General features: G+C 37.2%; 1 protein-coding gene across 1 annotated transcript in view; it reads right to left on the bottom strand.

Moving 5' to 3' along the window:
* The window catches only part of Duox (dual oxidase), a 324,851-nt gene that overhangs the window by 38,106 nt on the left and 269,810 nt on the right, over nt 1-16,935 (bottom strand). Inside the window, exons 4-8 of the mRNA XM_069827530.1 lie at nt 16,039-16,226; nt 10,649-10,853; nt 5,797-5,963; nt 4,105-4,341; nt 2,502-2,698 (exon numbers count right to left, since the gene is read on the bottom strand). Of these exons, the coding sequence (XP_069683631.1) occupies nt 2,502-2,698; nt 4,105-4,341; nt 5,797-5,963; nt 10,649-10,853; nt 16,039-16,226 (994 nt within the window). The remainder of the gene's footprint in view (nt 1-2,501; nt 2,699-4,104; nt 4,342-5,796; nt 5,964-10,648; nt 10,854-16,038; nt 16,227-16,935) is intronic.

Here is a 16,935-nt window from a genome sequence, read left to right on the forward strand (position 1 = left end):
CAGAGGTGCTCTCATTATGAGTGAATAAGTGGTCGGGATCCGAGGAATGAGCGCCGTCTTGAATAACTAAGTGATTACTTACGCATATCATATTATTATGATGTACCGAAGTACATATTATATTTCCGTGCAGATATTGGAGTGCAAGAGGTCAAATGACTTTATTGTCAAACGCCTGGCATTAGAAAACAACAACAACAACAACAACATATTTCCGTGCAGGAATTCTACGTTACTATATGATGAAGGATGGTTTAAATAGTAATTTCAAGGAGAATAAACATTCCAACTAGGACTGAGTTTTTACAGAAAACCGTCAAAAAATCAATTTTCGATTTTTTGTACGAAAATGTTCCTTGGTACTTCGGAAGTTGATATTAAGAAGTTGTTTGCCTTCACGTCTTCTTCGAGGGACATGAGATATTTTTATATAGGCCTGCCCCATACGTCAGTCTTGCATCCCCTTCCACAAATTCACCTTTTTCTCTAAATCACATTTTCAGATGTTCAAAATGATCCATTAGCTCGCAGTTTTCATAAAATTCAATGAAAATATTCGTACGTGTCCATGCATATGAAGCGTACACGGGAATAACGAACAAGGTCCATTTTAGAAAGTTCCGAGAAAAACGAATTTTAAAGTTTAAGCACTTAATACTTTGTTATGTGTGTATTTAATAGAAATTGACATAGTGGAATGTCAAGAACGATGATTTCTTATTACTAGCTACACCACATGATAGTACTTCTTTTCCACTATAAGATAGCTTTATTAACTCAATTTCGATTTTTGATGGACCTTGATCGTTTTTCCCGTGTACCCTTCATATATTATTTGAGCTCTAACGTTGAGAAATATTTAGTACGTAGAAAATTAGGAAGTAAAAAAAATTATTATCTAAATAACAAATACGAATAAATATATGTATGGGTTTCAAAAATATATTGTGCGTAAACTAGCTTAGGTATCATCAATTTTTCAACGTTAGAATATTGCTCGTGAATCTGGATCCGCATGAAAAAAAAGAACTTGCTGTAATTAAATATAATGTTGTTGTTGTTTTCTAATGCCAGGCGTTTGACAATAAAGTCATTTGACCTCTTGCACTCCAATATTTTTCAAAGATATTATCATGGTCAGCCACTGAAGCACAGATTTTGAGGTGTTCCGAATCCATTTCTTGGTTTGAGTTGCACAATGGGCAGTTAGGGGACTGATATATTCCAATTCTATGCAGGTGTTTGGCCAAACAATCATGGCCTGTTGCCAATCTAAATGCAGCTACAGACGATTTTCGTGGTAAATCGGGAATTAACTGTGGATTTTGATGCAGAGAGTTCCATTTTTTTCCCTTGGGATTGTGTTATCAAATTTTGTTTGTTGAAGTCTAAGTATGTAGATTTAATAAATCTTTTCACAGAGGAATACGTAGATTTAGTAACAGGTCTGTAAGTAGCAGAGCTGCCCTTCTTTGCTAAAGCATCCGCATTAAATATAATGTACATGGAACATTTTGATTATAGGACTGATTTGGATGATTAAAATAAAATTAACTTCCAAACTGGCAGTCCGATTGAGTTGAAAATTTGCACACACCTTATTCTTAACGTATGTAACAAACAGTTATAAATAAATCTGATTAAAATTCCAGAACTCAGTCCTGGTATCCAGGAGCGATTTCTCAGGGCATGCTATGCTTGCTGCGCAAGCCCAATATTTTCGTAGAATGTATATTTCTCAAAATGGCGTTATGTACATTAAACTTTATTTTGAGTTTTGGAGTACTGTATAGGCGTAATACCATCCGCAGGTTGCACACCGCAAATATCGCAACGCTTCTCGTTTCTCGGAGCTACAGGAAAGACGTAGAAATAGCGAGAATATGATGCGCGCGCAAGTGCCTTCCTCCTTGGCCCGTCCTAGGCGCACATGCTTCTGTTATGTGTTGTTTGAAGCTCTGGTCCGAGAGCTACACAGACCAGTATTGGCAGCGGGAATGTGCTGTGATTTGCGAGTGCAATGTAATTGTATGAGCGGAATGCATATGTTAGCTGCTGCATGTATTATTAATTCTTAAACATTAATTTTAAGAATTGCAATGAGTTCGGAATTGTGTATTATTGAAACCTTATTATTAAATCCATTTTCCCGAAGGACTATTCAAGAGAAGACAGACATTATAGAGAATATGTGCGCTCGTTCAGTGCAGCTCAATACAACAATGTGCATTGGTTGGCAGGGTCGAAAAAACTAAATAAGCTGTTTTGTTGGCCATGTTTGTTATATTATATCGAACTTCTACATCTGATAAGCGAATATGATACATGACTCATAATGATTTCATAATTATAAAATAAATTTTTTTATGTGGATCTGATTATTTTTATTAATTATGAATTATTATATCCTCCCATTTTCCCCTATGAATAAAAGAGCAAGCCTAACTTTCGTGACTAGCATTCGCCCCTGTTGGTATCCCTGTGAGCAATCAAGCACCCACCTCACTGTGTTGTAGTCGGGCAGCCCGTTGTCTCGGCCGCGCATGATGTTCAGGGCCCCGAGATCCCGTCTCGAGAACTCCATCGGCCCGAACAGCTTGTCGCGCACGTCGGAGCAGAGCACGGTGTCCTCCCGCTCCGCGATCTGGGAGGCCATCCCCAGCAGCAGCTCCTCGACGGTGCTGTCCGAGAGCACATCCTGCGGGCACAACTCCTTAGTCCGTGCTGTGCATATTCCTTTCTTTGACAAGTGCTCTACTGTAATGGGAATTGCTAGTGTCGTCAAGCGTCGGTTTGTTTACGACACGATTGCTTAACGAACACCGCTAACAAGCAAACATTCCCACTGGGGCAGATAAAAAGTTAATTTTTTTTTCTTCCACCATGTTACTAATGTCGAAACAAGTGCTTATACAAATTTTGGCCACTAGAGCGCAATTACGAGGGCCGTCCTTACTTACTTTCTGGCTTTTAAGGAACCCGGAGGTTCATTGCCGCCCTCACATAAGCCCGTCATCGGTCCCTATCCTGAGCAAGATTAATCCAGTCTCTACCATCATATCCCACCTCCCTCAAATCCATTTTAATATCATCTTCCCATCTACGTCTCGGCCTCCCCAAAGATCTTTTTCCCTCAGGCCTTCCAACTAACACTCTATATGCATTTCTGGATTCGCCCATACGTGCTACATGCCCTGCCCATCTCCAGAAGATAAAATTCCCTGGGGTCGTTTACAGAAAGAAAACACAATTTCATGGAAAGATTTATTGGAACAGATCGCCCTAGGTAGCGCAGTTGGTATAGCGCGGCCTTCTATGCTCGAGGTTGCGGGTTAGATCCCGGCTGAGGTCGATAGCATTTAAGTGTGTTTAAATGCGACAGGCTCATGTCAGTAGATCTACTGGCGTGTAAAAGAACTCATGCGGGACAATATTCCGGCACACCGGCGACGCTGATATAACTTCTGCAGTCGTTAAATAAACCACAATTAAAATTAATTTATTGGAACAGATACAGCAATTGTTGAGCTATTTTTAAACTGAGACATTTGTCATACTGTTGGCTCAACTTTTGTATCCCCGTGTTGTAGAAGTCTGCCGACTGGGATCGCAATCAGTGTATGACATCCGTCTGCACCTCTCTGTTGATCCCACGGTCTCAATTCCAGTGGGGAATATGTTGAAAAATAGCTCAACAATTGCTGCTCAAATACCAGATCACTTAACTTATCTGTGGCACGTTAAGTATACCTCTTCATAGAACATCTTGTTATTCATCATCTTTTACAATATCCACCTCGCGACAATGGAAATCCTTATCACAAAGCCAATAAGACAAAACACATTTTTAGAAATAGCTTAAAGAATAAACTTCTTAACAATTCGTTCTAATTCCAATAATTCTTTCCATGAAATTGTGTTTTCTTTCTGTAAACGATCCCAGTGAAACTTACTTTCTCGATGGCCCTCGTAATTGCGCTCGAGTGGCCAAAATTTATATAAGCACTTGTTTCGACATTATTTGCTTTATTTAACTTCTTTATCTGCCCTCATGAGAATGTTTGCTTGTAAGTTAGTGTAAGACTGAAGGCGCGGTGTACGTACGTTGGAGTCCCACCACGTGGAGCAGAGGCGCAGGGCCCGGTAGCCCATGGGCGTCTCGCGGAAGTGGCAGGCGCCGTCGCGGCGGTAGATGCCGGGTGGGATCATGGTGTGGCCGAAGCGGAAGGCGGCGCTCTGGAACACGTGGCTCACGCCCGGGTGCACGTCGGGCTTGTAGCCCTCGTAGCGTGGCAGGCCCTCGCCCATGAAGGCCGGCAGGTACTCGTACGCGATGATGTTCTGCACAGGCAACACAACACGACGTTCAGCAGGCTGGGTCACTAACACGGCTATAATCACTAGACTGAACTTCGTAAGTCACATAGTATCAGAATAGAAAGGAAGAGGTTGTAATGTGAGGTTGGGGAGAAAGAAGGCAGAGAGAGTGGAGAGATAAGTAGGAGGATGGAAAAAGTGGGTGATATGAAGATGGTGATGAGAAAGGTGAAAGAAGAAGGGAATGAATTAGACGAGAATGAAGAAGAAAGGAAGGGGAAAGTGAAGTTAAAAAAAGAAAGCGATAAAAGGAAAGGATGGCCAGCTTATATTTTTATTTAAGTACGCTATTTTACGACGCTGTATCAACATCTCAGGTTATTTAGCGTCTGAATGAGGTGAAGGTGATAACGCTGCTGAAATGAGTCCGGGGTCCCGCACCGAAAGTTACCCAGCATTTGCTCAAATTGGGTTGAGGGAAACCCCCAGAAAAAACCTCAACCAGGTAACTTGTTCCGACCGGGATTCGAACCCGGGCCACCTGGTTTCGCGGCCAGACGCGCTAACCGTTACTCCACAGGTGTGGATCCCAGCTTGTATTGTAGGAGGAGAAAAAATACAGGAAAGGGAAGTAAAGAAAAAGGTGGGGCAGCAAGGTGAAGAAAGATATTATAGAAGAAACAGAAGGGAAGGTGAAAAAAATGAAGAATGAAGTTATGATGAAGTGAATAGGAAACAGAATTACAAAAACAAAACAAGCAATAAATGCTCTAAATTCTATTTTGAATTTTAAGTACAGAAAGAATTACAAAGACAAAACAAGCAATAAATGCTCTAAATTCTATTTTGAATTTTAAGTACAGAAAGAATTACAAAAACAAAACAAGCAATAAATGCTCTAAATTCTATTTTGAATTTTAAGTACAGAAAGAATTACAAAGACAAAACAAGCAATAAATGCTCTAAATTCTATTTTGAATTTTAAGTACAGAAAGAATTACAAAAACAAAACAAGCAATAAATGCTCTAAATTCTATTTTGAATTTTAAGTACAGAAAGAATTACAAAAACAAAACAAGCAATAAATGCTCTAAATTCTATTTTGAATTTTAAGTACAGAAAGAATTACAAAAACAAAACAAGCAATAAATGCTCTAAATTCTATTTGGAATTTTAAGTACAGAAATGGATGTCCTAAGAAGATCAGCTGGGAAATACCTGAGGCACTATTTTCAACGGAAAATGTTGAGTTTTATGATATTATGAGCACTGCATCATTTTCCTCTCATTACACCCCAGAATATATAAAAAAAAACCCTCAATTCGAGAAAAATGGTCCTCAAATGATGGATGACTTACATAACCGCTTGAATGTTGATCCTATTCCTAACTAACCAATGATTTAATATATTTTTTTAGGCTTCGTTGTTCCACATTCAAGCAGATGAAGGTAGAAGCTCTCCATTTCTCCTGTCGTACCTGTAAGGTTGCGACAACGATGCGTCTCGTCCGCTGGAAGACCTCTTCGTCGGGCCAGTCGGGATGCTGCTTCTGCACACGGGCCGACACTACATTGTGCCAGCGGAAGAACAGGATGCCGAACGACAGCAGAGCCGGGTTCTGGTTCGTGCGAGGGTCGCCCAACACTGTCAACAAAAGTAAGCTCACTTGTCATATACATAGTATTTATTAAGTAGGTATTGAATATTACTTGTAACTTCTTAAATTTTAATTAAAAAAAAAGCGTTATATACAAAAGCTGTTGGAGCTAAACCATGCAATATGATACCAGTATTCGAAAAAGTTACTCATTCAGGCATACAGGGTACGACAGTAAACTTATTTTTTTAATGGCACACTATTTTAAGATTTATATATTCCGACTCTCCATTAAATTTTACGTATGAATTTCTTCCTTTGGGGTTACTTCAAGTCCAGAGTGTATCAGGTAAACCAAGAAATACTGAAAACCTGAAAGAAAGAATTAGATACTAGCCGTACCCGTGCGCTCCGCTGTACCTGTTAGAAATAAATATAAAGTAATTACATAATTAAAATAGGACGTTTGCTCCAGGGAACATTCGTATTTGATGGAAGGATAAATTGTTTAATATGTTACTTAATTTAAATTGTATTTAAATAATTAAAATGTGATCATTTGGTCCAGAGAGCACCCAGAAGTTATTGTAATAACATTATAGCATTATGTCCATCTAGATAAACTACACTTTGCAATGGTGAAATAATAATTAATTATACAAATAGGTTAATTTAGCTTTCGATATTACTTCACACAAACACAGAAACATTCTCTGTAGGCTATATTTCATAGCTTTCGATTGTTGTTGTGCAAGGCCCCTTATAGACGTAGTCATTTGTTTTCATTTCATTACACCGCCTTAGATGGCATTGTATTTTAATTTTAAAACTCATTTATCTCATTAAATATCAGTCCTATCAAAATTTTTCAAAGAATAAAACTTATCGGAAATCATTTTTAAAGAAACTGTTGTTATGCAACGTATTTCACAAAAATCAATAATAAGCGAGATATTTCGATTTATTTAATTGAGGCCCCCTTATAACCCCCTTTTAAATAACATATTTTGAATTTCATATAGCCTAAAATCTAAGTTACAATGAACTTAATTTATATTCGAATTTTCGGTAATTTCATAGAAGACGGGCACTTGGTTGAATATAGTACGTATTACCAACTTTTTTATTTCAGAGTTAAATGTTAGTGATCTTTTAGTGACTTTTACATGTTAGTACTAGGTTTTTTATACTAGGTGTCGCCGTGATTTTCTTTTAATTTGATTGGTTATAGTTGTCATTTGTTCTAGAATTTTCGTTAATTTTGAATGGATAATGACGTTATCAGTTGTTCTTGGTTGTTTGACGTGAGTGGTGTTATGTTGTGTCTGATGGCTAAAGCTATTGAAAGTTTGTCATTTTATGATTTTCTTTCGATTTGATTGGTTATAGTTGTAATTTATTCTAGAATTTTCATTAATTTTGAATGGATAATGACGTCAGTTGTTCCTGGTTGTTTGACGTGAGTGATGTTACATTGTAGATTTGTCTGCATTTGTCGAATGAGCATCATCATGCTTACGAAAAGGCACTTTTCAGTGCCAATAATTTATTTTGTGTGCACAAGGTTGGAATTTTGAAGTAAGAGGGAAAGGAAGGAATCCGTCTTCTGAAATTATTGATTAAATTTTGTGTCGATTTTGGTTTAGTTCTTTCGCTGGTGATTAAGGATTGTGTTGAATGTTGAGGAGAAAACTGTTTTTTCTGTGGTTTAAAGAAATTACTTACTGAATTTTCTGTAGATGTTATGGTGTAATAAGTGTTCGAAGAGAATTTCATTTAGTGTAAAGACGTGGTTTATTTATGCAAAGTTGACTGTACGACAAAGTGTTAGTTTAGTTCTTTGTTGCTTGCATGGTTTAAGTTTAGATTGCCTTAAAGCCTGTGTCATTTATATTGGAAGTGAAGTGGTTGTCGATGAAGACGTCAATGAGAATTGAATTTTATTTGATAAGGTGATAAATTATTATGTTTTGTTTTGTGTTTTTGTGATTTTTGGGGATAAAGTGCGGACGAAAACTACCAGAAAAGTACTACCAACTATGAAGTTCGAATGCCACGAAACGCCAAAAAAAATCAAAGGCGAAAAATTAAATATATTTTCATTTTTTGGAGGGCTTGTTCTTCTTTAAAAATACGAATATATATTTGATTTTTCATCTTTGATTTTGCGATGTTTGGTGACATTTGGACTTCATAGTTGGCAGAACGGTTTTGGTAGTTTTCGTCAGCCATGTTGGATTTTGCCCGTCTTCTAGGAAATTACCGAATTTTCATATAAATCGATTCAGCCATTATCGCGTGAAAAGGTAACAAACATCCAGACAGACAGACATACAAACAAAAATTAAAAAAAAAAGCTATTTTCGGTTTCAGGGTGGTTAATTGTATATGTTAGGACCAATTATTTTTGTAAAATCGAAAATTACCAGAAAAATTTCGGCTACAGATTTATTATTAGTGGGCTATAGATGAGATGAAACAGATCAGTCATGCAACTGTGAGAAAGACAATGGACTGTTTTCGTGATAGACAGGGATATTGTCTGTCAATGGTTCTCATTTTGAGCATCTGCTGTCAAGTTTGGTTAGTGAGGATTCGCCATAGATTACCTGTCATTCACCTTACGGCTGGGGAAAATCTCGGAAAAAACCCAACCAGCCAAACAGCCCAAGCGGGGATCGAACCCGCGCCCGAGCGCAACTTCAGACCGGCAGGCAAGCGCCTTAACCGATTGAGCTACGCTGGTGGCTCCTGAAGAATTGCAGCATCGGATTTTAGATGCCTTCCAGAAGACTAAAGTGCATGATCAGCATTTTGAACACCTGCTGTAAAATTTTCCAGTTAACATATTCATACTGTACTGTACCTTGTTTATCCACAAAATTTACTGTTGTTCAAACAAACAAATTTCTTATTGTATGTTCGGTCACATTTCTGTGGTGTTGAAGCCAAAATTATGAATTTTACTGTCTTATGATTGATAATTAAATTAAATTGCCACTGCTTTTGTTGGAATTAGTAGCCCTACTTAAGTATTCAATGGACCCCAACCAGCACAAAATGACATTATCTCGTAAACCAAGCATGTCAGAAATCAGACACTAAAAGTGCAGTGTATGTGCGTGGAACGCCGGTCTGTGCAGATTGCGTCATTCACGTGTTGCTCTTACCAGTTCTTAGCGCGAGGGATGTACAAGAATCTATTCTGCGCTTCTAGTGTTCAATTAAATTGACATTTGGACATTATAAACATACTTAGCAGAAGGAAAAAACACAATTATTGTCAGTGTCTATATTTGACAATAATTGTAACACAAGAAACAATAGACTTACTCAGTTACAATTCACAATGCAGTCGTTTGTAAAGAATCATTTATTTACGTGATTTGTATACAGTATTTGAAGAATATATAAATATTGCAGTAATTTCGAAACAACAAAAAACGAACACAGTATTTCACTTTACGTAGTAGGTACTGATTATTTCAAAGTAATACTCTTTCATTGTTCGTCAAGCATTATTGGGACCATTGGTGCACAAATGCTAAGAAAGAAAATATTTTACTCCCAATTACATGCAATAGGACATTGTGAGGCTTTTACACTGGAATCATTTCCTTGCTGTATATTAATATAAATTCACATTATTATTAATAAACTGGATAAATTAAGCTTGAATTTAAATTTATATATAGTTTATTTGGAAAACGTTGAGAGCAAGTATTAGCAAGTTGGGAGCGTCACTGAATTGAGTTAAAAGAGTACTTCACAAGCTGTGAAGAGAGGACATTTTCTTTATGTCAGGTTTAAAGGTTTATTAACGTAAGTATATTAAGATAATATAGTAACGTGAGATGGAAAATTCGCCATTATGTATTATTTTTCCAGAAAATTTTTCCGCCTTACAAATAGTTGCTTTCTTCCTTTCCTTACAACCTCAAGATCCTCACATGTATTCCTCACTATATTCTCATCACTTATCAACTTATCAAATAAAAGTTGTAAGTCGTCTAACCATTGATGGCTGTGTTAGTGCAGACTCCAAAACAACATCATTGTCATGTTTGTCTTGCCGTGAGAGTACTAATTAAGAAATAAGAGCTGGCGAATATCATATTTTGAGAACTTTACTAATATGATTTAAATTCTCACATCACTATTAGGTCCACATGATATGATGAAAGCCTTTCATTTTAAAATAATTACTGTTGGCTGAGGAAAACATCATAACAGTTATGTTATATGATTCGTGATTTCTCTTCTTCGTTATATCTGTGGACTCCTCACTTTATTTTCCATAACGCATTCACAATCACAGCTCAATGAGCACCCGTACTGATCTGTGTTACTGAAACCAAAGCTGATCTGCTACTATAGGTACTGTACAGCCCTGTCGCGCTCCCCTCCAAGCCGATTCACTCCCTCCAGGTAGGGGAATAGGAACTGCACGTTGCACGCAGACCAGTGCACAATGTGCAGGGTTTTGACATGCCTGTCGTAAACGATTAATTTGCAGACCCATGTTTACTGAAACGTTTTTTGCTTCTCTTTATTTTTAATTCTCATCCCTAGATTTTTTACCATTACTTTTAAACACCCTGTATAGTAAAGTAGCGGTGGTGAAAGAGATGGAGAAGTTAATGATATTTTCCACGTATTTCCTAAATGTTAAAATTAAATCCTCATCTCATCCTCGTTCCAGACACTCCCACTTCAATCAGCTGTAACTCACGGAAGAGTCGCTCGGGATTCATCATGCGCAGCACGTGAGGCGCCGGCGAGTTGAAGAGCGGCACCCGCATGGTGTTCTTGACGGGCAGCTTGCCGCTCTCGTCCGTGAGGAACGTGCCGTTGCGGAACGAGCGCATGGCGTTCACCCAGGCCTCGCTCGTGCTGTAGATGAAGCTGCCGTCGATCCACGCCGTCATGCGGTTAGTCTGCAACACAAAACAGAGCACGCTTACAATATCGACTTCGAGAGAGGGAAATCTGTACACTTCCTGGCAAGCGCTGACTGTATTTTAACGTGAAACATTTATGTTCGAGTGTCACACGGATAAAAAATTACGAACATTTCAACATCTGACGTCAGTTGCTTAGCAACGGATCAGACTCTTGGGTGAATGTAGAGTATCCAACGCCCACTGAACGAATATTTCACTTTTATCACTGCCAATGTTGCGCTATAATCGTATATGCAAGGTAGGCTATAACAAAAACCTAAACTAACCAAACCTAACCTGTCAAAGAAGCAACAAGTTATACTAAATATGTGTAAAATTGGCCTATGTCTCTATAGTGGGCGGGACATAAGTAACATTGACCGACTCTTGCATTGATATGATATTATGCCCTATTTATTATCTGATTTTAAAATTCTTTGGTCGGCTGGAAAAGGCACATAAGTAAAAAAACTCGATTTTTCTGTTGTACCTAATCACGTAAGTCTAGTATTTTTTCTAATTTTTGAAATAATAAAATTTCTTGTATTTTAAGTTGAAAAGGGTCTTACTTTAACCAACATACATGAGTTTCATTTTATATTCAGTTAAGAGTAAATTAAAAAGAAAGTCTCTCCTGACAAGTTTTTTTTTTTTTTTTTTTTTTTTTTTTGCTTATGTGCCTTTTTCCGGTACTGTGTGATAAAAATAAGAATAATTTTCAAGAAATATAAAAATTATGTCAGAAATGAAACCAAAAATGTTCAGGACATGAAATTGCTGCGACGACAATGAATATTATCGCCGCGCTCTCATGGTTAACATTCGGCAGGTCTTTGAAATTTAATTGTATTATTGTTTTCAATTTCTTATGTCACCGCTCCAATCACTCGCCTCAATTTCAATATTGCAACCAATAAGCTGCTTCCATTATTAAATGACACCTACTTGTCTAATCCACGTGGACTAAAACCGAGGTTGCAATGTCTTATGCTGAGGACGAACATTAAGGTATGTGATTAAAAATTATTATTAAAGAGTTGTTATTAAGAGTTAAGAATGTCAACGTACTCGTATATGAAATAATAATAATAATAATAATAATAATAATAATAATAATAATAATAATAATAATAATAATAATAATAATAATAATAATAATAGCCATTTAACAATATAACAAACTATAGTCGCGAAGCTGTTATTCCTGGCGTGACTCCTTCTCTTTGCTTACGTCTTAGGAAGTCAAGGCTCTATAAAGTCTAGGTAGGTAGTATAGTTCGCCATTTTTGTTCTTTCGTTGCCGAGCTACCAGACGAGGGATCTATTTGCCACAACGTTAAACATTATCATGTCGTAGCTCCTATGATAATAAATCAAACGCACTGTAATTCAGCAAATAATTGAGCGGCAAATAACGTCCTCGTGTGCTTTCTGCGAACGCCAACGAAAGAGCCAAAATGGCGGGTGATTATATATAAGTATTTACCCAGCCTTAGAAAATGCTTAACATTTTGATGAGCGAATCACAAAGCGCATACGTTTAAATGTAGCCGACCTGCAACGTGATTGGCTGCCGGAAATTGGAGCGACGGGACTCTAGTGCTTATTCTTATCGAGGAAGTAAACTTGACAACGTGACGCTTACAGTGAAACCTGCAGAGCAACAATCGGTCGGCAAAATTATGTTTTAAAAGCAACCGCACGTTATTGTATGATGCCGACATGTTCAGCATGAGGCCGCGGCAATAATACTTGTCCCTAGTGTATTAAGTTGAGTCGTTTTCCACTTTAACATGAGGCTAGATGTTGCTTTATGTACATACTAGCTGTGGAAGTGTAATATTTCACAGCCAGGGCGAAAATAGTCTACTCGTCGCCTAGATGTCATTCAGAATCTTACCATCTTTTACTCTGATTTCGTAAAAACAAAAATGAATGTATTTAGATATTATGTGACAATAAACTCACGTATTGTTGAGGTCATGGAACTACTGCGAAGACAACTAAATTCAGCTTGTTTTGCTATTAGATCTATGCAAAAGATAGTAAATATCAATACCTTAAAAACAATATACTTTTCATACTTCCACTCGGTAATGATTTTTGGAATAATATTCTGGGGAAATTCCACAGATAGTAACAATATATTTCTATTACAAAAAAGAGTAATTGAATCAGTCGGAGCTAAAAGTCACTTTTCACAACTTTTCAGGGGGAACAAAAACATTCCACTAATAACACAAATGTAGGCCTATATATTTTTATGTTTATAGAAGACCAAAGAACATTTAAAAGTCTGACTTAGTTCCTTCTTCCACCGTTCGATGCGCATGACATCTGTTGTACAAATGGTTGCATAACCCAAAACCTGCATATTTTAGGGTGGATCAGGACAGCACGTTTGCACATCTCCTTTTTATGTTAGGTTAGGTTCTTTTCAAACTGAAATGACGAGTGAAACGTACAGTTAAAATTACTCTAACCTAACCTAACCTAACCTAACCTAACCTAACCTAACCTAACCTAACCTAACTTAACATAAAAAGGTTAGGTTAGGTTAGGGTAATTTTAACTGTCCTACGCTTCACTCGTCATTTCAGTTTGAAAAGAACTAGCGTAACATAAAAAGGAGATGTGCAAACGTGCTGTCCTGATCCACTCCTCATATTTTGACTTAGTTCCTTTTAGCTCCGACCGATTCGATTAGAATAATAGCAGGTGCCAAATCTAGGGAATCGTGCAGGACTATTTAAAAAAAAAAACTAGAAATAATGCCCATGGCTTGTCAGTATATCTTTTCATTAATAATCTTCCTCGTATGTAATCGTAAAAGCTTTGTAACTAATTCAACAGTTCATAGCATAAATACACGTCAAAAATGACTTTCATACTCCATCGGCAAGTCTATCGTGCTATCGAAAAGGAGTGCGTTATATGGCAGTAAAAATGTTTAATAGCCTCCCTATCGATATAAAAAATGAAACTCAGAACATAAGATTATTTAGAGTCAAATTAAAGAAGTAAATAATTCTCACGCCTTCTGTTCTGTGGGTGAATTCATGACATTCAATAACACTTCATGAAATTGATACTAAAACTCTGTGTTGTACTAGTAGACTATATTGTAAATCTCGTATGTATACATTTGATCTAGACTGTGACTATAAATTAAGACTTTATAATAGTATTAAGTTTTTTGACGTGTTCCATATTCTAGCTGTAAGCAATGTATGAATACCATGGAATGTTAATAAATACAATACAATACAATACAATGCTGCTAGTGCGCTCTGATTTCATAGAAACAAAACTGATTGTATTTAAACATCTGCGACAATGAAGTCTCGTGGGGAGTAAATTTTCATTTCAATAAGTTTTACTGAACAATCAAGCGAAGAACCAGTACATGATCGATCTGCTTACAAGTTTAACCGCCGACATGCTGAAAGAAAAAAGTAGCAGAAATGGGTTTCTAAAGACAAATGTCTTTCTTGTGTGCAATATGACTTCTTAACATTTATTAATTTAAATCCTTTTCATTTATACCGTATTATTAAACCTCTAAAATGTATTTTTACTGCATACATTTCAATTTTAGCGCATATTTCAACAGTTTTACTGGACAGTTGCATGCATATTTTCAGGTTTTTAATACATAAACTTCCGTGGCCTACTAATCACTCGATGGGATGTCATGGCGGTAGGCACAGCCAACGAGCACAGAATACATAGAGTAGACAATAACAGCTTGGAGGTGAAGCCGCTCTTGTGGACAGTCGCTATCATGATGCTACCAAAACATTGACTCCCGCTTAGCACACGGACAGTTGATTGTAGTGTTGCATCGTTGTTTTAATTCATGAATGAACTGATTTCAAGATGCCTACATGTGCTGCATATGGCTGCACAAACGGGTTTTCAAAGAAAATTCCTGGAATAATTTTTCACAGGTAAATATGCATGTGTGGAATATACTTATTACCGGTATAGTAATGAATGATTTAACCTTGGTTAGTCGGTTAGATTCGTATTGTTGACGTATTAGTTTAATTAAGAGAAAGGATTAGTGTATTGATATTATTGTAATTAACTTTTATAATCACTAAATCAGACTTACGCTTTGTAGACTTACCATTTACGAGCGAAGCTAACCTAATAACCCAAGTTGGAAGTTTGTGTCGCGTGTTATTTTCAATTTTGGAAATGCATAAAATGTAAAAAAAATCCCTGTGTTAAAGCAAACAGAAAGGTACATCATATCTCATATTTTTTTCAAGATTGTAATCCTAAGAGTCTCAGAAAAAAAAATTATATGTACCTACGCACTTTTAACATTGGTAAGCTAGGACCTATCCGGACCCCCTTAATATGACTAATTTAATTTATAGATTTATTTTCTAATTTTCGGCAAATAACGAACAATGTATTTTGTGCAACTCGTACAAAAGTAGCTTCATTAACTCGTGAGTCTTAGATCACTCTCTCCAATCATGATCTAACTTGGCCCACTTCGTAATAAAGCTTCACTTTTGTTCGCCGTTATAATCTAATTATATGCTATAAACGAAGAGCCTATCAAATGGTATATGATTAAGAGTACTCCATTTTTCTCTAAACAAAACCGGGACATCTATACGAAATACTGGCAAAAGGAAGATAATAATAATATTGGTTAAGAAACAAGTTGCATTATTAAATCGAAGCAAATGGATCAACCTATAAAAGTAATTATTATAGGTTAGCATTTTGATTGGACTAGTAGCAAAATAAGGTCAAACTGTTATCTTCCTTTTCATAATTATTATTTTTTAACCTTCCGGAGTACCTATTAAATACCATACTGCAATTTGAAGAGCTGTCAATTTAAATATGTATAAGGCCTATATGTGATTTATTGATGACAGTTTTGCAATTTTTGCTAAAAAAAATACGTGCCTAGCAATTCTGTATTACAAAACAAACAAGAAAGTGTGAGTCCTCCAGGAAATTAGGGACATATTGAATTCCTATTATCATAAGATCTTCTATAACGTAATAGCTATTTTGCAATGTTTTGGTAGCAACAAGATGGCGTCAGGTCCATCAAACCGGCTTCACTCCGTCCAATGGTATTAAGATACTAGTGTCTGCTCTATGTATTCTGTGCTCGTTGGGCACAGCCGCCTTGAAAGCAACCTACCTGTTCTCGTGGACTGTTGGGGCTCTGGCCCGTCTTGCGGTCGTAGCCAGCGCGGTGGAAGGGGATGTACTTGTCGCCTCGGCACTCGCGGTCGTACATCTCGTCGCACTTCTCTATCTCGATGCGGTGCACCTCGATGGGACAGCCGCTTTCGCTCGCCATCAGCACCTCCGAACTCACCACCTGGCCTGCACACAGACACAGCCTCATGTTATGTAATCCAGAATACCGTCACCCATAGTATCCGTCGGTTGATCTCTCATGTACTTTATTTTATTTTATTTTAGTAGGTTATTTTACGACGCTGTATCAACATCTAGGTTATTTAGCGTCTGAATGAAATGAAGCTGATAATGCCGGTGAAATGAGTCCGGGGTCCAGCACCAAAAGTTACCCAGCATTTGCTCGTATTGGGTTGAGGGAAAACCCCGGAATAAAACCTCAACCAGGTAACTTGCCCCGACCGGGTTTCGAACCTGGGCCACCTGGTTTCGCGGCCAGACGCGCTGACCGTAACTCCATAGGTGTGGACTCTCTCATGTACTAATTGATTATACGTACTAACTAGAGATGAACAAAACTAATTGTCGCTCTCGCTCGCTGTGTTCGTTGCACTTGTCTTTCGAGTCTCGTCATTCTCGTGCGCTTCGAGTCTCGCTCATCATTCTCGAAATAGCATTTGGTCGACGTGGAAAGATTTCGTAACTTTGAACAACATACATCATTGAAATAAATAACATTATAAATATTTAAATGAGATAAAAAGACAAAACAGAACAGTATCTTACTTATCAAATTGTTCTGGTTCTATTATATGATATTACCTATGGTTATATAAATAGAAAAAAAAAAACAATTCTCAAATAAATTTGCATTTCTAAGAAACATAAAACATAA

Source organism: Periplaneta americana, chromosome 6 (genome assembly GCF_040183065.1).
Source record: "Periplaneta americana isolate PAMFEO1 chromosome 6, P.americana_PAMFEO1_priV1, whole genome shotgun sequence".
Lineage (NCBI taxonomy): Eukaryota > Metazoa > Arthropoda > Insecta > Blattodea > Blattidae > Periplaneta > Periplaneta americana.